Source organism: Dama dama, chromosome 20 (genome assembly GCF_033118175.1).
Source record: "Dama dama isolate Ldn47 chromosome 20, ASM3311817v1, whole genome shotgun sequence".
NCBI classification, from domain to species: domain Eukaryota; kingdom Metazoa; phylum Chordata; class Mammalia; order Artiodactyla; family Cervidae; genus Dama; species Dama dama.
The window spans coordinates 17,486,506-17,510,572 of NC_083700.1; the positions used below are offsets into that span (position 1 = coordinate 17,486,506).

The 24,067-nt window shown below is 49.8% G+C and overlaps 1 protein-coding gene across 1 annotated transcript in view; it reads right to left on the bottom strand.

The window, feature by feature from the left end:
* The window catches only part of IL6R (interleukin 6 receptor), a 53,272-nt gene that overhangs the window by 19,359 nt on the left and 9,846 nt on the right, over positions 1–24,067 (bottom strand). Inside the window, exons 2-6 of the mRNA XM_061120705.1 lie at positions 13,654–13,902; positions 12,591–12,714; positions 8,796–8,968; positions 8,345–8,511; positions 7,695–7,836 (exon numbers count right to left, since the gene is read on the bottom strand). Of these exons, the coding sequence (XP_060976688.1) occupies positions 7,695–7,836; positions 8,345–8,511; positions 8,796–8,968; positions 12,591–12,714; positions 13,654–13,902 (855 nt within the window). The remainder of the gene's footprint in view (positions 1–7,694; positions 7,837–8,344; positions 8,512–8,795; positions 8,969–12,590; positions 12,715–13,653; positions 13,903–24,067) is intronic.

The following is a 24,067-nucleotide window of genomic DNA, read 5'->3' on the forward strand; positions in this document are numbered from 1 at the left end:
AACTACACACCTTCCCTCACAACATATAAACCACCAACCAGAAAGCTCATCACGGTTCCTCCACTCATGCGGGACTTCCCTGGTGGCTCAGACGGTAAAGTGTCTGCCTACAACGTGGGATATCTGGGTTCAATCCCTGGGTCGGGAAGATCTCCTGGAGAAGGAAATGGCAATCCACTCCAGTATTCTTGCCTGGAAAATCCCATGCACGGAGGAGCCTGGTAGGCTACAGTCCATGAGGTCGAAAAGAGTCGGACATGACTGAGCAACTTCACTTTCACTTTTTTTCCATTTGTGCAAAAAAACAAATAAGCCAAAAACCTCACACTGAGGAGCTGACAATCTCCTGAGGAGAAATAAATCACCTCTACCCGGGCCCCAGCACCACCCAGGACAGTCTGTGGAGAAGTCTACTAGTCTGAGGCCAAATGAGAAAAAGCAAAGTGGATAGCTACATAGCTTAAGTGTCTTCCTTCTGAGATTAAGCCCTTGTTTCTTTTTTTTTTTTTTTTTTTGGCTAAGCCCTTGTTTGATCCTCTTATGAAATGAATGACGGTCAATGGCAATAGCTACTTTTTACTTGGGCTTCCCTGATGCTTAGATGGTAAAGAATCTGCCTGCAATGCAGGAGACCTGGGTTGGATCTCTGGGTCGGGAAGAGTCCCCTGGAGAAGGGAACGGCAACCCACTCCAGTATTCTTGCCTGGAGAATTCCATGGACAGAGGAGACTGGCAGTCAACCATGACTGAGTGAATAAGCACAGCAGAGCACTTTTCACTTAACCATTTAATTTTAGGTCCTTACTTAGCAAACTGAAAAGCTGGTGACCTTCTTGGGTACCCAAAATTCTCTTTGAAATTTTATAGAAATCCCAGGTAACTTTCAGCTATGCACAGAAATGGAGCAGGTAGGGAGGGTGTGGAAGGAAGTGATGCAGTGGTTGGCCCGGAAAGAAGGTGGAGGAAGAGGCAGACATGAGTGCCACAGTGCTGGTCCCACCGGAGGGGAAGAGGCGAGTGAGGGCCAGGCACGAGGGGTGGTGGGCAGGCAGCCGGAGAAGGCCCTCTGCTCCAAGCTCAGGAGTTTGAGCTTCACCTGGAAGTTAAGGGGAGTCATGGCTGTAGACCAGGGAGTAACATTCAGGCTTGTGATCTAGAAAGATGCCCATAGCAGTGGCGTGGAGGACACCTGGTGCTCTCTCACCAGAGACAGAATTCAGTTTCAGGGATCCTTGTAGGAATTCTGTTGAGGGACATCCCTGGGTCCAGTGGCTAAGACTCTGCACTCCCAACGCAAGGGGCCCACATGCTGCAACTAAGACCCAGGCACCGCTAAATAAATAACAAAAAGAATCCTGCCAACATGGGATAAGAACCTGAGCCAAGGGAGAGGGTGGTCTGGCCTGCTATCCTGGGCATGTCCTGGCTCAGAGAGCGGGCTAGATGGTAGCATCCATCACCAGACAAAGAACACAGGGAGGCTTGTGGTCCAAGCTCTGGGCAGAGTAGAGACAAGAATCCAGAGCTCAAGGGACAGATGTAGCCTGAAACACAGGTGAATTGCTAGCATCTGGTATATACTTACAGGTGCCAGGCTGGGTGTGAACTGCTGTCCAGTGGGTTAGTCTCTCAACCCAGTGAGGCAGGGGTTTGGTTTGGAAGTTTTGAAGCAGGCATATCATTCCCATCTGAAAACTAAGCAAACCTGGGCACTTCCCTAAGGCCCTACCGGGAAGGGGGCAGTGCCAGCAACCAGAGCCCAGTCCGCCCAGCGACGACCACTGCACCCAGTGGACACGACAAGGCCGCACTGTGGAAGGGGCACGTGGAGTCGCCATGGAAAACGGCACAACAGCAGAGTCAGGGGATGCCCAGGGAGGGGTGAAGGGGCACGATCTCTTCAGAAACGTGTCCCCAAGTACTCTTTAACCTGCACAACTTCCCCTCGGGGCGTGCCGAGAGGAGGAATACAGTGAAGTCCCCCAGAATGGGACGACTGGAGGGTTTGAGGTGATCGCATGTGGCTGAAGGGATCAGGCCAGGGAGGCCCATGTGCAGCCCAGCCTCTGGGTCCCCCAAAGGCCATGTGGACGCAAACCTCTAGCACCTCCTCAGCAGTGTGACTCCCAAGAATGGGTCCACGCTGCTCACTACCTGTCGCAGGTGGTTCTTAATATTTTCCAGGTGTCGGTGAGCAGGGTGTGAGAGAGAGTTAAAGGGATTCATGAAAGCAAGAAACAACCCTCTTATGCCTAACGGGCTCTTCCCTAGCATTTTGCCCCAGCTTGCTGTGCAAAGGGTCCACGGGCTTGCTGGATGCCAGCCCTGCCAGTGCTGTCGGAGAGGACAAATGTGAGGAACTCCCAGCCTGCAAAGAGCGGCTGACCATGTCAATGTGTAACCTCTCCTTCCTGGCCGGACATCAGAGTGACATCAGCCCTGACAGGCAGGGACTCCATGATCACTGTGGCAGGTGCTGTTGGCCGTCACCTGGCCTTCCTGGCCAGAGCAGGGACCCCAGAACTGTGTGACTCACTGCCCGGCCCTCAGGCTGGGACCCTCGCTGCCTCTGCAAGACTGTGTGCAGCCAGGTCTCGGCCTCAAGGGGGCAGCACTCGCTGAAGCCCCCGGCTCTTTGGTCCCCTCCCCACACCTCTCCCCCTCACCCCCTCTCTCTTCAGGCCTTCCCCCACCCCCACCCCCCCCACTCCCCGGCCCCGCTTGGACCTCCCACCCACACACCTGTGCTCCAGCCGGGCCAAACAGCCCTGCGTTTGCGCACAGTCCATGTCCTTGCACGTGCTGTTCCCGCTGCTTATAATCCCCATTCTCTACTTGGGAAACCCCTACAACACCCTCCAAGACATAACGCAAATGTCACCTTGAAGCTCTTCTTGCTCTTTCTAAACCTCCCGGAGTGTGGTCTGCGCCACAGCCTTATCAATTACAGTGGGATGCCACGCCAGCCCCTCCCCCAGCCCACCCCCGCACATTCTATCACTGGGAAAGCCTTCTCAAATACCCATTTCACATTCCCCTCTACATTCCGATTCAATGAGTCCAGGACTGTATCCAGGGCGGCAGTTCTAGGATGTCCACAGCCCCGCTCTCTTTATCCCAAGGGCCCTGGGCTCAAGAGTTGTGGCCCACAGGCTTAATCGCTCCACAGCACATGGGCTCCTCTGGGGCCAAGAACCAATCAACACTGCACTCAAATTACTAATCCTCCTACACTTGCAGTGCTAGTTATTATCTCTAAGAAATGTTTTATTCTCTAAATTCATAAAAACTCTCCACAGGGGACAAGATAGGTCACGTCATCTCCATTTTACAGAAGACTGAGGCTCTGAGAGGTAAACTAACGTTACCAAGGTCATACAACCCGATTTCCTGGTCCAATGTACTTCTCTTGGCCTCTGTGTCAGGACCTCCACACCTAGTCAGGGGCATCCTACCTGTCTGGGCTTTAGGGATGGAGGCAGGTCTTTGGGGCTAGAAAGCCCATCAATGTAGTATCTAGTGTACTAATACGTCCCAAACAGTCAAATAACTCTAAAACATATGTAACCTCAGTAAAACATACATAACCTCCCTCTCATTTTCCAGAAGCGCTCCCTAATTTCCAACCTAAATCCCTCTTGCCTAGGAATAATCCAGGTTCCTCTTGCTCTGCCCTCAGTGGAAAGGGGAGCAGCTGGTTTCTCCCTTGGCTATATTCACCACTGGGGTTTTGAAGACCCTCCCCTCAAAACCCACACAGATACAGAATAGGAGCTCAAACCCTTCAGCTGCTTATGTGAGAAGTGGTCAAAAGAGTTCTGTCTGAGCTTACGCGATCACTGTAGCAAGTCACAGAAACACAGGAACTGAGGTTGAACAGTCAAAGACATGTGCCTACCACACCGTCCTCCACTGGCCGGAGAATACAACAATTTAAAGAGGAACAACCACAGATGAGACCAGCTTTGAGGGAAGGTCACCAGACAGGTAAGGAATCCACAAGCCATCCCATTTTAACAGCCTGGGAACAGAAGCACAAGCAGATGCAAGTCCCCTGGAAATTCCAGAAGCATTCAGAGACAGCAGACTAGCAGACTTATCAGGGATTACCCTGGAGACCAAGGCCCAGTGAGACCAGAGTTGGGTTCACATGAGAAAGAATTTTCTACTTGAATAGATAGTTCTCCCAAAAAAGATATACAAATAGCCAGTAAACACATGAAAAGATCCTCAACACCACTACTTATTATGGAAATGCAAATCTAAACCACAATACCATTGTGGACACAGTGGGGGAAGGAGAGTGTGGGACAGACAGACAGCAGCATTGTATATAGACTACCATTGTAAAATAGATAGCCAGCGGGAAGCGGCTGTGGAGGAAAGGAACTCAGCTCAGTGCTCTGTGATGATCTAAAGGGATGAGATGGGGTGGGGGTGGGAAGGAGCCTCAAGAGGGAGGGAACATATGCACACTTAGAGCTGATTCACGTCGCTGTTGTACAGCAAAAGCTAGCACAACTTTGTAAAGCAATTATCCTCCAATTAAAAAATAACTCCACAATACCACACCCATACAGAGAGGTATTAAGAAAGAAAGAAGTAAAGAAACAGAAGGGAAGAAGAAAGGAAGGAAATACTAAGCGTTGACAAGGATATGAAAAAAATAAAACCCTGCACATTGCTGATAGGAATGTAGGAATGTACAAAGGTGCAGTCCTTCAAAAAATTACAAGTAGAATTACCATATGGTGTAGCAACTATGCATCTGGGTATATATTCCAAAGAACCGAAAGCAGAGATCAAAACATATTTGTACAGCCATGTTCATAGCAGCATTATTCATGACAGTCAAAAAGTGGAAGCAAGCCATGTCCATCTACGGATGAATGGATAAACAAATTATGGTATATACATACAATGGAATATTATTCAGCCTTAAAAGGGAAGGAAATTCTGACACAGGTTACAACAAGGATGAATCTTGAGAAAGTTATTCTAAGTAATACAAACCAGTCACAAAAAGACAAATACAGTATGATTCCACTTACATGAAGTACTTAGTGCACTCACACTCATAGAGACAGAAAGGAAAGCAGTGGTTGCCAGGCATTGGCGGTAGGGAGAAATGGGAAGTTACTATTTAACAAGTATAGGGTTTCAGTTCTGCAAGATGGAAAGCTTCTGGAGCTGGATGGTGGTCAGGGTGGCACAACAATGTGAGGTTGTTTAATGCCACTGAACCACATGTTTTAAAATGGTAAGTTGTAAGTTATTTGTGTTTTACCACAACTTTTAAAAAAAAGAAAGAACTTTCTAACAAAACAAGATTTTCTAAAGCTATCTGTGACCATCCAAATTAAGTGCTTGGGATAAAAGGTAAATAGGTGCAGCCTGTATCCAGAACATTTCCACCACACAATGTTACAAATGATTCACTCCCCTCGCAAAGGCTCCTAAGGCCATATTAATGTTTGGTATTCAGCATATTTTGGCTCAAAGTATATACAAACCAAAGACAACTATGGACAGGTCAACACAATCTAGCCTGAAGGATGTTCTGATTTATTTAAATGACCTTTCTAAGTAGGATAGAGTAGTTAGGCTTCCCTTCTTGTCCAGGTCTCATCAGGAAATAAACTTTTGAGGATAGGGTCCAATAGAAAGCTGCTTCCTGCTCTTGATGGACAGAAGAGGGGACAGCAGTACCTGACTCTGCTTGAGCCTGCACTTGACATTGCCTGCATCCAACTAAGAAGACACCCTAAGCCCCAAGCCCACTCCTCTGGCTCTCCCAGGACAGGAAGAACAAGGACTACATACTGCAAAGCCAGGGCAGAGGAAAGGCCATCTCATCACATCATCCATTCTGGGGAAAGAAGGCCAGCCTATGTATAGGTCTCCTGGAAGCCAGCGACAGAAGAAAGTGGCAGAAGACAGAAGAAAGGGCTGGGTCTGGACAACTTATATCATTTCTGTCCTCTCTTTTTTATCCATACATACTCAATAAAAGTTTTCTTTTCTTCTTTGCTGTGTCATGTGACAAGTGGGATCTTAGTTCCCTGACCAGGATCAAATCCGAGTCTCCTGTACTCAAAAGTGTGGTGTCTTAACCACTGGACCGCCAGGGAAGTCCCTATTATTTTTTAACTGCCTAGTATTTAAGAACAACTAATTTGGTCCAGTTATACTGCAGGGCTGAAGAGATCTGACACAGAAGCAAACCTGGAAACTATTCTACAATAAGAACAGTGGGAACAGTGGAATGGGCTGCTAATGAGCTCTCCATCTCTGGAAGCATTTAAGCGGAGGCTGGGCTCCCACTCTTTGGTTTGTAATCAGGGAGATTCCTGCACTGGATGTAGGTCTATTAAATCCTAATATTTCATAGGAAGGAGTGAAAAGATAATGTCTCATATTATTTTCTTGGGGAAAAAAAACACAGCCATGTTAGTTTGTTGTTCGGAGAGGAGGGGACAGAAGAACTAAAAACAGCTTCCTCTAGCGAGCAGGGCTGAAAATGGGAAGGGGTGGGACAAGAGACACTGGTTATTATTATAAGCCCTTTTCTGCTTCTTTGCCGTGAGCATGTATTAATTTGATAAAAGTTTTAAAAGTTAAAAAAATAATTCCCATGGGTTAAAAAAAAACATTAGTCATGCAGTTGCTAAACAATACATTTTCCAAAAATATTTAATTACATGGGAATACTCATGAAATTTGATATATAAATACATAAACACATATAAATATACCTAGAAAAGGAAAGAAGTATAGTAAAATGTTCTCATTGGTTTTCTCTAGGTGATCAGAATACCGGGAGTAATTATTCTTTGTATTTTCCTGGAATTTTTCACTAATCACAGTAATTACTCACAAATGATCATTATTACCTTTAACAATTTTTTTCAAGTAAAAAGCATTAGTAACTGTGGTAAATTGAATATAGCTACAAGTTCTTCGCCGTTCTTCCCATCAAGTTGTGGAGTGGATCTCCCCTCTTGAGTCTAGGCCGGTCTGCTGGAAGATGACAGACCTCAGGGAGACCCGAGGGCCCCCTCCACCAGCCAGCGTCGACCATCAGACGTAGTGAACTGAGGCCATCTTGGACAGTGCAGGCCTGATGCAGCTACTTTCTCATTCAGGCCAGACCGGCACAAGAGCTGCCCAGCTGACCATTTTTCAAAATCTTGAGCAGATAAATGGTTGTTGTTTAGCTGCTAAGTCATGTCCAAATCTTTTGCAACCCCATGGCTTGTCCTCTCTCCATGGGATTATCCAGGCAAGAACACTGGAGTGGGTTGCCATTTCCTTCTCCAGGGGATCTTCTCAACCTAGGGATCAAACCTGCATCTCCTGCATCATAGGCAGATTCTTTACCACTGTGCCACGAGGGAAGTTGGACTTGTTACATCCATCCTAAGTTGCTTCAGTCATGTCTAACTTATTTGCAACCCTATGGACTGTAGCCCACCAGGCTCCTCTGTCCATGGGATTTTCCAGGCAAGAATACGGGAGTGGGTGCCATGCCCTCTTCCAGGGAATCTTTCTAACCCAGGGATTGAACTTATGTCTCTTACATCTCCTGCACTGGCAGGCAGGTTCTTTACCACTAGCACCACTTGGGAAGACTTTTTACACAGCAACAGACAATTGATATAATAACAAAGCTGACACGCTCAGTTATCACATACCTGTCCAAGGGATGCCGGTGACCTCGGGGCTCCACTCGCTCCACAAGCCATTACTAAATTCCTCCTGGGCTCGAAGCTGCACCACATGCCTCATGCCACTCCAGGCATCACGGATGATGCAGTGATACTGGAGATCCTTGATCTGTGGGTGAGAAGCACAATGGCCTCTGGGGTGGAACCTAAGCGGCACCTGTTAGCTCCACAGGGGCCTTGGAGTTCTCAGACACCCCCAGTCCTTCAGGTGCTCCCTCTTTCAGGCCCAGTGGGCAACTCAGCTGGGCAGGAGGCTCACAACAGGTGAAGTTGCCCTCGGGGCCAGCAGGAGCAGAAGCTAGGTCACTGCCCCTGCCCCCAGGCACCACGAACCTGCCAGCACACCCTTGACTTGCAGGCAGCCCATTTCTCCCCCCAGGTCACACTCTCGCCCTCAGAAATTGGCCCATAAAGAGGAAATTGGCCTGGCATTATTATTCCCACTTTATAAGTGAGGCAGCCAAGGCTCAGAAAGGTTCCGGGACTTTGGAAAGGCCATGCAGGTAGTGAGCAGCTGACCAGGACCCAAAACTCACTTTTTTCTTTCTAGTACCCATTCTACCACCCCCTGAGTATCTAAGGATTCTTTACTGTCCAAGAGGAAAAGAAAAATTTACCATCAGTGTTGTGAATGTCTTCGACTGTTCGGTCCGGTATCGGAGCTCGAAGTGTAGCCTATAGAAATGTGAGTTCCAGGAGGGGGGGTCTTGCCAGGTGACACTGAGCCAGCGGGGGCTTCTGTCCACGGGGCGGACCGTGATGTTGACGGGTGGGTCAGGCTGCACTGTGGGAAAAGGGAGCGCGGCTCCTGTGCGGCGGCAAGCACGGTGCAAAGGAGGGACCCGGGAAGACGGCAGGCCCCCAGCAGGCAGGACCCCACCTCCAACCCCCGACCACGTCCCCCCCGACATCCCTGCCACAGTCAGACCCCGGGCAAGTACAGCACGAAAGGCTTTACCAGCTCTCCAAACCCTTCACCAGGCCACTCCAAAAAGTGCATGAGGAACATTAAATTTTAAAAAAAAGAAACAGCTGAAGGGCAGAGGGAGGCCTAAAGGGCTCACTTACGGAGTTCGTAACCCTCAAATGTTAGGGGACTGCTGGACTTGTTCCCGGCGCTGTTGGCGACACACAGGGACACTACGTATAAAGAGTTGTCTCCCTCAGGGACAGCCAGCTGGCAGGAGAAGCGCTGGGCCTCGGGGGAATACTGGCACGGCTCCTGGAAGTCTCGAACCGGACTGTGGAGACAAAGCAAGGGCGGCTCGCTGTCAGCTGCGGCACTTACCCGGGACCGGGCCGAGGAGGGGGCCGTGGTGAGACGCCGAGGCTCTGGGGTCTCAGCCCCGGGGGTGGCAATCTCCGCTCCACACATCGAGTAGCCCTTGGGGTCTTGAGTAAATTCTCCAACCTCTCCAAGCCTCTGTTTTCTCCCTCGAAAACGGTAATGTTAACAGTATCCGCCTCACAGGGCCTTCTTAGGATTAGCTGAAAAATGAGTGTAAGGCATCTAGCTTAGCCCCTGGCACCGCCGCCAAAGGGGCTGAACTACAGGGTGAACTCAATCGCCGTGGCATCACGGAGGCCGTGCATTCAGGCTCTCTGCCAGGCCCTGTGCTCAGGCCACTGCGGGGGATGCACAAAGGAACCAAGAGGCCACACCCCGGCCCCAAGACACTAACAAAAAAGACCTGCCCTCAGAGGACTAGGACAGACAGTGGAATGCCATTCCAGAAGCTCGAAGTGCTGGAGGGGTTTGCAAGATGATGGGAGTGTTTCTGGCAGGTGAGCCCAGAAAGGATTTCTGGGTGATAGAGATATCGGAGTTGAGTCAGACACTGTCCCACCTAGCCTGGAAGCCTGAGACGTCACCCCCGTATGACATGTATGGGCCTGTGAGGCCAGGGCAGCCAACCACCTCACTGCCATAGGACAAATCAACTGTCAACCTCTGATTTGAGTCTGAAGCCTAGGCCCAGGACAAACTCTTCTCTTCTTGGAAGCCTGCCCCCACCTTCCCAGTCTGAGTTAGGGCTCCCTCCCCTCCCTCCACCCTCACCCAGGCATCCATCCCACGGGACTGAGCTGTGTCTCCTACAATCTGTGGGGCCTAAGAGCAACGTGTGTTCATCGCTCAGTCATGTCTGACTCTGCGACCCCATGGACTGTAGCCCTCCAGACTCCTCTGTTCATGGAATTCGCCAAGCAAGAATACTGCAGAGGGTTGCCACTCCCTTCTCCAGGGCATCTTCCCAACCCAGGGATCGAACCTGGATCTCCTGCACTGCAGGCAGATTCTTTATTGTCTGAGCCACCAGGCAAGCCCTAAGAGCAAAGGCCAGTCTTTTTTTTTTTTTTTTGGCTCACACAGCACAGCATGTGGGATCTCAGTTCCCCAACCAGGGATCTAACCTGCACCGCCTGCATTGGAACCGTGGATTCTTAACCACTGCCAGGGAAGTCCAGGGGCCCAGTCTTTTTGCCTCCTGTCTCTCCTTCAGCCTAGTAGAGCACCCAACCCACGGCAGATGCTGAACTTGACACACACTTACAGAGAGAGTGAGCAAGCACGTGCAGTGGGGCGGGGGTGTGACCGCAGGCACACACACGAGGAAAAAGAGCAGAACACACAAAACCTCTTTGTGTTTCACCCTCACAGTCCCGGGATGGGCCTGAGTGGGTTCTGGGGGGACCTGAGGCTCTCGCAAGGGCTCCCCATTCCCCTTTCCTCACTCCAATGTAGACAGCCCAGGAGAGGCGGGTAGATGTGCCTGAGGCTGCTGTCAGGAGGAGGCTGTGAACCAAAGTGCCCTGTCCTCTTGCACTCTGTCAACACACCACAAGTCTTCTAGTCCAAGTGTCAATTGAATAAGCTTTCCCTGGGCTGGTCTGGGCAGCTGCCGGCCACTGTACGGAACGTCTCATCTAAGCAGAAATGCCTTCCAGGTCCCAGACAACTTAAATCCTAACTCAGCTTCAGGTTGTGGAGATTCCTGACCCTTCCCGACTTGGAGCGTGAGCCATCAGTCCTAATGGCAGCTGCATCGTGTGCAGACGGGCAATCTATACACATCTGTGCAGAGACCAAAACACAAATGTCACCACCAGGTGACTCTCTGGAGACGGGCACAAGTGCAGACCAAAACACCCTGATGACATCACTGCTCGAATTTTTCGGTACTCTGATGATTGCCAGCTCAAACTCAGTGATAAACATCTAGACAAAGAGGACCTTTGGACTTCCCAGGTGTCACAGTGGCAAAGAATCTGCCTGCCAATGCTGGAGATTCAGGAGATGTGGGTTCGATCCCTGGGTGAGGAATATCTCTTGGAGGAGGGCATGGCAACCCACTCCAGTATTCTTGCCTGGAGAATCCCATGGACAGAGGAGCCTGGTGGGCTACCATCCAAAGGGTCGCACAGAGTCAGACCCGATGGAGTGAGCACTCAATGGGACCTTGGCTCTGGGATAGAAACAGAGAAAACTGCAGAGGTGTGATCGTCCACTTGCTCCACACCCATGCCTGAACTCATTCCACTTCATGCTGTTAGAGCTGAGTAATATTCCACTGTAAATGTGTACCACGATTTCTGTATCCATTCATCTGTCAATGTGCTGTTAGGTAAAGTGTCCAAAGTGGCAGTTAAAAAGCAGCAGTTAAAAGGTAGACAAAGAAATTTAAAAGCCCATGAAAAACAGAACGAAGGGAAAACCTACAGCCAGGAGCTTCGGCAGGAAAAATCATGCCCAACATGCCCCCTTCTCTAGTTGATCTCGGATACAAGCCCTGTTTGACACAGGCAAAACAAATCAGACACGGAGGACGGCTTTGGGGAGGGAACAAAGACATAAAAGAAAAACTTAAAATAGGGCGGCACCACTCCTATGGGGTCCGTCCACTCTCACATCTTGGGAGTGCATTTTGTCATGCCCCTTGTTTAATAAGTCCAGCCTGAGTGAGCTTTCTAGTCTGTCATTTTAACTCTTTTACTACGACAAGACAAAGGACCGAGCAAGGAACTGCATCTGACAGAGCCATCTTCTGGTGCCACAGGGACCACGAACCAAGCGTGACTTCCTGCCCCACTGCCCCCAGCTCCCTCTCCCCATCTATCACCACTTCCTCTCACCCACCATTATGATGGAAAAACCTGATAAGCTCACCATCAGGACTGATGAGGAGTTGTCCTTCCCCACCCAAGGACATCTGTGTCTTCTTAAGAGCAACACCCAAAACCTTTGTATTTTGAATGAAATGAGATAGACTGGGGTTTGATTCCTGGCAGCGCTACTTACTAGCTGGATGACCTTAAGCAAACTAATCAGCCTCTGTGGTCCACAGTTCCTCCATCTGTTAAGGAGAAAAATATCTCCCACCCCTCCACCCTGGCTATTGTGCGGACAGGACAAATAGTGCAGCACCATGACCAACACAGGATGTGCGCTCCTGGTGACGTCTCCCTCATTCCCTTCTCCTCAGTTTAAAGTCCTTGTTGTTCAATCACTCAGTCGTGTCCGACTCTTTGGGACCCCGTGGACTGCAGCCCACCAGGGTTCCCTGTCCTTTACATCTCCTGGAGTTTGCTGAAACTCATGGCCATTGAGTCGGTGATGCCGTCCAACCATCTCATCCTCTGTCGTCCCCTTCTCCTCCTGCCTTCAATCTTTCCCAGCATCAGGGTCTTTTCCATTGAGTCAGCTCTTCCCATCAGGCGGCCAAAGTAGTACTTTCCAGTAACACTTGGGAATCACTGGTCAGCCAGTCCCACCGGGCTCCTCTGAGAGCTCCCCACCTCGCCATCACTCCTGGAGCTTCAGGAAGGATGGAGGAGACAGACACACTGTCCAGCCAAGATACTTACATCTTTCTCACCAGTAACACAGCCTTGGTGGTCAGGGATGGAGGGCTCCGAGGACTCCACTCACACTTCACCTTACTGAGGGGGCTCTTCTGGATGCAGGAGAGCTGGGGCTTCTCTGGGGGAACTGGAAGGAAAGAACAGAGGCTGAGAAGGTAGCACATTTCACCTCCTTTCTGGGCTCACCTCCCTTCTGAGGGGGCTCTCAGCTCAGCCCTGCCACCCCACCCTGCCCTGGTGCCAGCCTTCACTACAGCCAACAGCCACGCACAGATCTTACTGGGCTGGGAAATGAAAGGACACCAAAGTCCTCATGTCGGGCTAGGAGGTGGGCAAGTGAGGGGAGGCACCTGGGAGGCTAACTTGCCTAAAGGGGAGCACGACTGACAGAAAAAAAACATTGGGGCTTTGGAGTTACACTGGTTGTGTGGGCAAGTCCCAATCTCCCTTCAGTTTTCTACTACAAAGTTAAATGATTGAAAAATGATCATAATAATACTGTTTTCTCTCACTGGGACATTGGGAGGATGATGCAAGACACCAAGAAAGAAAATCCCTCAGCACAGGGCCTGGCACATTGGGCATCTGACTCTAGGGTGTCTTATGAGATATGAGGGAGCTAGGAACCTGCTAATTCTCACAATAAGAATAGTTCGTTTGAGAGCTTACTATGTGCCAGAGTTTTTAACACCATATGTGTGCACGCACACACACTCATTTAATCTTTACAATAAACCTGAACTAGGTTAATAAAATGAACCTTATTTTACCAACAAGGGAACTGAGGAGCAGAGAAGTTAAGCCGTGAAGGAGGAGGATTCAAACCCAGGCCCCTTGTCCCTGGACCCTCAACCCCTAAGCACCCAGCAAGACCGGAGAGACAGCATATCCTTCAGCCAGCCACCCCCACCCAGCTGGAAGCTCGGCCAGCCTCACTGGCAGGCGTCACTGGGCCTTTCCCCGAAATGCTTGGGCCAAGGAAATGACAGGAATTTAAAGGGTCAAGTGGGGCATTTCTCCCTGGAACACGCGAAGCCATGCTGGGAGCTGTGAGGACGCCACTCACCATCCACCACCAAGCGCACGCTCCCGGCTGGGTGGCCTTCCCGGTAGCATGAATAGTTTCCGGAGTCGCTGAGCTGCACGGACTGCAGAAGCAGCCGCCTTCCCACGCCAGCCTGTCTGCCGTGGTGCGAGCCTGTCATCTGATTCCTGAGCACCCAGTGAACTGTGCCATTGTCCTCTGGTCCCCCACCTGGGCAGGTCAGGGTGACACTGGCCCCTGGCACGCTGGTCAGCACGTCGCTCGCCACCTCTGCCAGGGGAGAAGACACCGGGTAAGAACGCAGCAACCCGAGCAAGGGACCTCATTTCCAATTTGGGAAGCCACAGAAGGTTCTGGTGCTAAACATCTGGCCCAGGCCACCATCACCCCTTCCTGGGTTATAGGAACGGCCTCCCAGCCCCCACCTGGGCCATCTCCACCCAGCTGCTCCACTGAGCCTCCCAAAGAGGCTATCTGGTCACCCCGCTCCTTTGATTGGCAGCCCCTGCAAGGGCCTGCCATCATCCACAGCAGGAAGTCCAAGTTTAGAGGCCAGCCCACAGGGCTTTCCACCACCTGCCCCCTGCTGACCTCTGAACCCTCACCTAGCCCACTCAGCCTTAGCAGGGATGGAGCCCCTCACCCACAGGCGCCCGTGCTCTGCTCACATTCACCGCCCTCCCACCCCGACCCCCATGCTACCTCCTCCTGTTGCCCATCTCAGCCTATATGTCGCTTCCCCACAGGCCTCCCCTCAGCTGCTTTAGGCCCCCATTCTACCTCCCTCACCACATGACCTCTCACATGCTGCCTTTTAATTACCAATCTCATATCCATCTTCACTTCAGGACTCCAAGTGCCACAAGAGTAGGTACTCTGTTTCGTTCTCTGCTATAGTTTGGTGCCTAGATTGTTGCCTGGAACCCAGCAGTGGCCCACTGAGCACTTGATGCATGTGTAAATGAACGTAAGGATGAAGGCCAGGAGCCCAGTGGGATGCATGAGTACAAATGAAGTCTCAGAATCCCGGGGTCTCCATGGTAAGTGGCCCATTTTACAGACAGTAACCAAGGCACCAAGGAATCAGGAGACTAGTCCAAGATCACCAGTAACTTATCGACACAGCCGAGATGCAAACCAGGTCTTCCAGCTCTGTTCAGTGCTCCCTCCACCTCCACCTATCTATCAGACCATTTAAGGCCATGCTATTTTTATTCTAGGGACAACATTGGAAAGTAAAAGAAAAGAAATGCACTCCCTTGAAAAATATCATTAATGCTATTCAAGGCAAGGATATTAAAGATTAAAGGAACAAACAAACTTTTTTTTTTAAGTATAGGTTAAGGGGTTTCTCTGTGACTCAGACAGTAAAGAATCCACTTGCAATGCAGGAGACCCTGGTTCAATCCCTGGGTTGGGAAGATCCCCTGGCAACCCAAGGACATGGCAACTCACTCCAGTATTCTTGCCTGAGGAATCCCATGGACAGAGGAGCCTGGAGGGTTACAGTCCGTGGGATCACAAAGAGTCAGACACAACTGAGCAACTAACACTTTCATAGGTTAAACAGATTCACAGCATCTAAGATTTAAATTAGTCTAACCAGCTAAGGAAACTGAAGCCAGGGAAAACAGCAAGTTTTCATGTTAAGCACACTTGGTCCTCCTAACCAAATGTGTGGTCATTTATTAGCAAACAGAAGCAAATTCTGGTCAAAGATTTCAAAAAGACCCAGCAACAGTGTTCCCCGCAACCTGCAAAGCTTTCTTGCTTAGGAGGCACTCTTAATCTCACTCTGGGCCGATGTCCTTCCTCCCGCCAAGGCAGCTGTCAGAGAGGAGGGACTAAGGATAATTGCCTTCCAAGAAGACGACACTCCCAAAGCCAGCTGGGCTGGCTGTCTAGACAGACCCCGGCCAGAGTCCAGGAGCCAGGGACATGGCCACAAAAGGGACAGTGACTGGGGATTTCCCTGGTGGTCTAGTGGCTAAGACTGTACATCCAATGGAGGGAAGCCGAGTTTAATCCCTGGTCAAGGAACTAGATCCTGCAAGAATTTGCAAGCCACAAGTGAAGATCCTGTGTGCCACAACTAATACCTGGCACAGTCAAATAAATAAATAAATGTGGGGGGGGAAAGGTGGAGGGGACAGCAATAGCTTCTCTCTGCCTATACAGACTCCCTTCAAGCTTCCTTCTCACCTGATCACTTGGAGCCTGAGATCCCAACCGTGGCACCCTCTGCCCCAAGACCGGCAGATAAGGGACACATACAAGGACAGGATAGCAGCCTATCACCTAAGGTTTCTTTCTCTTCACTACCAGAGCCTTGGACTTTGGGTGAGAAAAATGGTTGCATCTCAGCATGCAGCCGAGCAAGTGAGGGCAGGTTCCTTACACCCTCTGCCTCACCTTCCCCCACTATGGGCCAAATGACCTACATCCAACGAACGTTTGAAGAGGCCCGCAGAGCCAGGCACCAGTGAAGAGGATGTAGTTAGGCAGTAGAGAGACCCTGCCCTCAAGGATAAGACATGTAAGATGAATTCACTCCTGGAGAACTGGAACAGAGAATCCAGGGCTCCCCTGAACATCACAGTCCCTAGAAGACCAAGTCCAGTGACTGAGGTTACCTCCATGCCCGCAGGGCTTAAAAAAGGTATAAGAAGCCGTAAGTACACCTTTCACACATAATCTTTATTTTTTTTTCACACATAATCTTTAGTAGTATATTTTTAGCATTTCAAATATCATTTTTAAATGTGGTCTATGATACTGAACACATGCAAATTTACATGTGTAATGTACAAGAAAGTTACGAAGCATGAAACACCCCTGAGCTCCTGCCAACCAAACCACTAGCATTATTGGCTCTGAAGTTCCTTCCGTGCTTCTGAATTCCCCAGTCTCCCTGCTCATCCAGTGTTACATTTGAGGCATATCATTCTCTCACTTTTACTTTTTAAAATTTATTTTTATATATTTTTGGCTACACCGGGTCTTTGTTGCTTTGTGCGGGCTTTCTCTAGTTACAGTGAGCGGGGACTACTCTTCATTTCGGTGCACTGGCTTCTCATCGCAGTGGCTTCTCTTGTTGCAAAGCACAGGCTCTAGAGGGGTGGCACGCGGGCTTAGCTGCTCCTCAGCAGGTGGAATCTTCCCAGACCAACGATCAAACCTCCATCCCTTGCATTGGCAGGTGGATTCTTATCCACTTCCCACCACCAGGGAAATCCACTCCCTCTCTTTAAAAAATAGGTTCAGATTTGCTATTCGTGGATCCCTAAATTGTTCTCAACTTTGTGTGATATTTGAAATTTATATAGATTGTAGATAGTCTTCTGTGACATGCTACTGTCCTTCATTATGTTTCTATGATTCGTGCAGCTACAGTTATTTGTTTTCACTGCTGTGTAATATTCCAGTGGCCAACGATATCATTCTCCTGCTGAGGGAGGTTTTAGGTCATTTCCAGTGTTCTGCTATACTAAAGAGTGTGCTATCAAATTTCTCCAATGTGGCTATTGGCGCATTTGCCCAAGAATTTCCCTGAGTAAAACTGCTGGTCCCAGTGTGTGTGTGTGTGTGTCACACATGTCCTTTTCCTTCACAACTGACACACAGTCCAAACCATTTGAATCTGGTGTGCACCTGATGGAGGTTATGGCCAGCCACATCCAGTCCACATACTGAATTCCATCTGTGCCTGAATGAGGTTTAAAAGACCCATCAACACTTTGAACCACTATATCAATACTTTCACTTCTCCATTTTCTACTTGATAAAGCAGCTAAAGAACATAACTGAACATGGATGTCAAGTTCATGAAAAAATTACCAACGCTGTAGGAACAATGATGGAAACACTGTCAGGAATTCCCCGGTGGTTCAGTGGTTAGGACTTCGCACTTCCACTGCACGGGGTACCAGGGATTGAGCCAAGCTTCTCGGTGCAGCCAAAAACAAACAAACAAACAAAGATGGAGACACTGTCAAAGTAGAACAGTCTTCTGGTGGGTGGCCCCGCTGAGCAGTGCTTACAGCATCCCTCCATCAGTTGATGAGCGGAAATTGAAATTCACATGGAACCAACACACAATAGACTTTCAAAAGTGCTCGGAAGTCCAAGCAAGGGTCAAGGACCATGGCAGGATGAGCTTGCCTGGGTGCTTTCCACACGGCACTGTCTTTAACTATATATAGGTCTCCATCCCCAATCATGAATACGAGACTGTGAACTCTAGGTAACACTCATCAGAGAACTCAGTACATGCTTAATAAATGTTCAATATAGGGCACCAAAGAGGTCCCCACAGGGTCAGATTCTGCACAGTGAAAACTTCTAAGAGGCCCTGTCACAGAGGACATAGTGGTCTATGTGGTATTCCTCACGTTGTGCAGTGGGCAGGCCCTATACTACAGACCTGAAGAGCCAGCTTGTCACAACCAGGAGATGCTGAGGAAGAAAACTAGGGGCCTAGAACCAGAAGGGACTCTCTTTTCTGCTTCTGCCTTTGTCAGTTCCAAGAAATACGTTTCTCTGGTCACTTCCCTTACCCCCAGTTCAGATGGGAGCTCTTAACACCAGCTTGAACAATAGCAGGGGCTGTTCTGTTCCTGAATTCACGAACAATGGCCAGAGTATCTGGGCAGCTCGGAGAAATCGCAAATAAAAAGACTTTTTTTTCTCTTCTGCTAAAGCAGAGCTTGAGGAGCGACATAATGGTCACTTCCTCTGCCAAGGAACTTGAGTAATGGTTTTCTGAATCTTTAAAACTGAGTCACTATTCTTTTTTAATGGGGAATGATTAATTATAAACACCCATTGGCAAGCATTGCCTGTCCCTGCCCTTCTTCAAAAAAATATATTTCTTCTCGAACCTGTGAACAACACTGTGTTAACTATGCATTTGAAAGCATTCTGTGCTCGATCGTCACAATCAAATACTCAGAGAGCAAAAACCACAAGAAAATATACTTGCTACTGTCAGAGTGGGCAGGGCCGCCCCTCTCCACCCTCCAACCCTCTGTCTCCTGACCCAAATCTGAGTCAGTGCCTCTGACACTTGCAGGGCTGCGTGGGAGCCCCTGGGCATCTCTCTCTCTCTCTCTTTTTGGCCACACTTCAAGGCTTGTAGGATCTCAGTTCCTCAACCAGGGATTGAACCTGGGCCAAGGCAGTCCCCGGAATCCTAACCACTAGGCCACCAGGAAACCCCCTCCTGAGCATCTCTTTGAAAAGGAAGAGGTGATATTCACAGAATGCCCTCCTGGTAATTTCACTCACCTCCCCAAAGGATGGGACGAGAGGCAATTTCTTCCTCTTTCTTTCATCTTTCTGCATTTTTTTCAATTTTCTGTAAGTTGTTTGTATTACTCTTATATGAACATATATATATATATATATATATATATATATTTAAAACAAAGAAGCTACATAGCCTGGATCTGTCCAACATATTATACCTAAGGAGGGTGGAGGTGGAGCAGCGTGCAGGGAACAGGGGTGGGGTGAGAATGGATTTTTCAGGACAAGCAGCTTCTGAGAGCATGATCCAGGCCAGAGAGCGTACACACCCCACCCTTGCGGCTCTGTGCTTTGTCACTTCTGCCGCACGCTACATGCTTAGCCCTCAGCTGTGCTGGCCTCATCCCCTAGTGGATACAAGGTCACCATCCCTCCCCACGTGCCCTGTTTGTCTGCTCCCTGGAGTCTGAGGGGAAAGAGCCAGAGGAAGAGACACAGCGGGAACAGTGAGGAGGGAGGCCCAGGTGAGGTGGAGCTCCCAAGAGCATCCCTTCCTGCTCCCCAGAGACGTGTCCCAGACATCCTCACGCTCTCACTCTGGGCAGTGAGGACAGGGTTGGGAGAGTAGGGAGGGAGGGGTTGGCCCTGCACACTCTGACATTCAGCATAGCACGCAATTTAACATCTGCCCTTGAGCAACTGCTCAGACATCTGAGCCAGGGTTGCAAGCCGATGCCTGTCCCCTCCTTAAGAATTCAAGAATTTTTTTTTTCTGTGCCCCATCAAGTGAAAGGCCAGAAATTCTAAACCCAGAGAGAGAAATGACAGTTAGTGAACACTTACTATGCACTGACATTCTTCTCCACAAAACCCCATGGAGAACTCAAAACTGCCTATAACGCAGGCCACCCTAAGATAAATGTCCCCAACATATTGAGGAAGCCAAGGTGGGGGGGCGGGTAAAACATTCTTAAAGGGAGGGACCAAAGGAAGAGAGATTTGAGACACAAGTGGAAGTTTGATAAATGGAGCTAAGGGGAATGTATTGTTGTTATTCAGTCACTAAGTCACATCTGACTCTTTGCCACACCATGGACTGCAGCATGCCAGGCTCCTCTGTCCTCCACTAGCTCCTAGAGTTTACTCAAATTCATGTCCATTGGTCAGTGATGCTGTCTAACCATCTCATCCTCTGTCACCCCCTTCTCCTGTCCTCAATCTTTCCCAGCATCAGGGTCTTTGTCTAATGAGTTGACTCCAAAGTACTGGAGCTTCAGCATCAGTCCTTCCAAGGAATATTCAGCATTGATTTCCTTTAGGATTGACTGGCTACAGGGAATGGCATTCTATACAGAGGGAACAGCATAAAAAGGTGTTGAGAAGTAAGACCTTAGGGAGAGCAGGTATCTGATGTCCTCCAAGGGGATCTGTCCTCTGCAGACAGAGCTATGTGCAGGCTCAGTGCCCACCAGCTCCAACCCCAGCCTCCAGGACTGAAGCCAACAGTGCCGCCTGGCACAGGGGAAGCAGCCCTATGTTATCAGATGACCAAGTGCTATTCCTGGTCTTGCCACCTGGACTTTGAATGAGCCTGGGGCCTGTCACAGCCCCTGGTGGGGCCCTACTCACCTTCTCTGTGAGATAAGGATTCAGACCACAATCCGGAGCTCCTTGCTGTCCTGCCCTCCCTGTTCTGGCCATCTAGCATCTTATCACTCTGAATCACTCGCTCACAAAGGGCAGGAAGCATGTCTGTGTCTGTTTATCTCAGACAATAGCCCAGCTTGAAAATACAATTAATCTGTGGATTTATGACTCTAATTGTCGATGACATTTGGAGAAGGATGATGGCCAGAGCATCCCAATGCTGTCAGACAAATGTAACTCCCTTATCCCTCAGGAGCCCTGGGGAGGAAAATTCCCTCAACCTCCTTCACCTCTCATTCCCTAAGGGGAAGAGAGTTTAGGTCCTAGTAACCTCTGACAACCTAACCCACACCTCCCCTGGCCCAGTGCTCATGCAATCCCACTCCCTGGGGTCCCCCACCATGGCCGACACCTCTCAAGCCTGGGAACTTCGCAGTACAGCCCTGGGAAGTGGGGCTCTTCCCTATCCAGGACCTGAGGTTGGATGCCAGAAACCCAGACAGCTTTGTTGTTTTTCTACTTCTACCCTTCTTCAAGTAAACTTGCAAATGTCAATAACCAGAGAAAAACACGCACACGGAGACACATATTTCTCAACTCCTTTGCAGCTTGTTGTTGCTCCTGCCAGCAAAAACAAGTTCAGCTTCCTGGCCCCGTTTATGTAAGCTGTGGAGCTGCTGCCAGTGCCACCGCCACTGACACGACTTAGCTCACGCCTGCTAATCCCACCGCCCCGGTTTCTGAGCAGGGACAGTCCTCCCAGCTGTCGGCCGGCCGGCTGGCAGCATAGGACGACCTCCAGCCTCTGGGGCTGCAGGGACATGGGATCTCAGAAGGGGTCACAGGAACCATGGGGACCGCATTAGCAGGAAAGACCCTGATCTGGAAGGAGCTGCCTGCTGAGAAGTCTCCAGGAGGGAAAAAACATGAGCCCCTTATGTCCAAAGAGAAACAGAAGCAGGATCTGGTCCCATGGGGCCTAGGACAAGTCCCCGATGTGCTCTATCCCCATCCCTGCATCCCCCCCCCCCCCCCCAGCTAAGGACTGAAACCCATGTCCTGACTTCCCGAGTAATAATAACTGTAACACTCAGCACCACCTACAGCGCTTAGCATGTGCCAAGCTGCCAGGCGCTTTACCTAAGAGCCCTACCCTCCTAACATACCTTGCTGAGCAGGAGGCTGGTCCCCACTTCCGTGGAAGTTCAGAGACATAGAGGAACTGACCCGAAATCACACAACTAGTGAGGGAGGGAGTCTGCAATTGGTTCCAAGTGGGTCTGACCACAGCCTCCCCCACCCCCGACTCCCTGGGGGTCCAGGTGCCTCCCTGTGCTCCAGCCCCGCCCCCCTTCTCTGGGCTGCCCACCACCCTGCATCTCCCCCTCTCCCAATTTCCTCTCCTCCTCTCTGCCTTTCTCAGGTGTTTCTGCCCATCACAGAGGTTCCAGGAAGACAGCCCTGGGGTTGAGCGGTCTTGGGGAGGCGGATGGGAGGGGAGTGAGCCTGCCCCCAAACAGCCCTGCCACATTAGTAGCCCCTCGGGGTCTCTCACCGGAAGCCAGGGCCCAAGCAGCAGCACGCCTGTGACAACGGATAGTTTAAAAGTGTCCCCCCAGAGCCCTAATCTCATGCTCTTACCAGATCCACCACTCACTTTCTAAAACTCCCCAGAATGCCCTCCCCTGCCATGTAGGGCCATGTGGTCCCAGCCCCCTTTCCCACAGACCCCTCCTCAGATTGCTGACTCCTGCCTTCCTCCCCCTCTAATGTGTATGTACTTCTGTACCTGCTTGTATTTGTCTTGTATTTGGCAGAGTCAGTATTTACCTTGGCGCGGTCTTGCCTTCTCTCCGCACCAGGGACCCTACACCTACTGATTGGAGAGAGGGCCTGGGAGGCTCCTCTGGACCATAAGAAGGTAACCATGGCTGCTGACTCAGAGACCAGCGCACGTGACCAGCTCCTCAGGAGAAAAACATTTAATTCTCCCCTGGCAGCATCACAAATAACCAGCTGGCCCCAGGCCCAGGAGGCCTGACCTGGGTCACTTCTCAGAGATTATAAGCTAATTAGAGGAAAAGATATCAAAGGAGGGCAAACAATCTAACTTCCCTCCCCCACCAAACCCCAAGAAGCAGATTGAAAAAAGAGTAAAGGCAAGACCCAGTAAGCCATGAAGAAGGGCAAGTGGCTGCAGGTGGACTTGGGTCCCGAAAGGGGCTGGGCTGGGGCTACGGCCACAGAGGGGCTGCTGAGGAGAGGGTCACTCTTCTAGGGCTGTAAAGACCATTAAAGATGATTTAGTCAACCTGACCATTTTTATAGATGAGGCCAACCAGGGCCCAGAAGTCACACAGCCAGTGTGTGGTGTAGCCAGAGCTGGAAGCCTGGGTCATTATTGCCCCGCATCCTTCCCGGGAGTACAGCACCAAGGGTCCTGTCATCTTGCCTCTGAACTTGGCCTGGGAGTCTAACCAGGAGCCTGGCCTCCTTCAGGGTCTTTTATTATGTGTTTGTTGAAGCAGAGGGTGGGTGGGGTGCAGCACACACCTGATACCTATTCCCCCACCTCCATCCCAAGCCACACCCACCACCAACACCCCCCACTTGCCCCAGCTTCCACTCCTCTGCCCCTTTAGATATGAGGAAGCAAAGCTAAAGATTTGAGAAGCCACCAAGTGGAGGTGTGGTAGAGAGTGACTAGAAGGGAAGGGACACAGGAGGGCCTGCTGGGGCGGGTCATACCACTGGCTGGTGATTATGTGGTTATGCTCAATTTGTGACAATTCACTGGGCTGTTAAACTTATGCTGAGTACACTTTTCTGCATGCATGCTCTGCACGCATGCTATACTGCGGTCCTCATTTTATAAAGCCGCAAAGACCTCCTGCCATTCTTCTCCTCACCCCCACTGCCATGAGCAGACACACACACAAGCATACTCTGGTCTAGCTTCATGTCACCATGAAGGAAGCAGCTCAGAATAGAAGAACAGGCATGTCTACCCTTAGTGAAACTGTGAAACCCATATTTCCAGCTTTTCTGCCCCCAACCTATTCCTCTCATAAATAAACCTCACCAGGCCTACCATGTTTTGAGCTAGGGAGACTCAGCATTGTAAATATGTCAATGCTCCCTAAGTTATCTCTAAATTTTACTTGACCCTAATAAAAACACCAACAGGACTTTTTTTTTCTTGGAACTAGGGAAGCTGATTCTAAAGTTCAAACTGAAAAGTAAACAAGCAAAGATAGCCTGGACAATTTTGAAAAACCAGAGAACTAAGAGCAGGATTAGCCCTACAAAACTCTAAAGCATATTATAAAACTATAGTGACGAAAACAGTGTGGTACTGGCACATGAGCAGATGGACGAAACTACAGAGGAGACTAAAAGTTCAGAAATAATAGTAACCACAAAGAGCTTAGTCTGCACTATTGAACTGTACCCTCAAAATGGCTAAGATGATAAATGTTATGCAATGTGTATCTTACCACAATTATTTTAAAATAGCTTAATTTGAGTGTTGGCTATATAC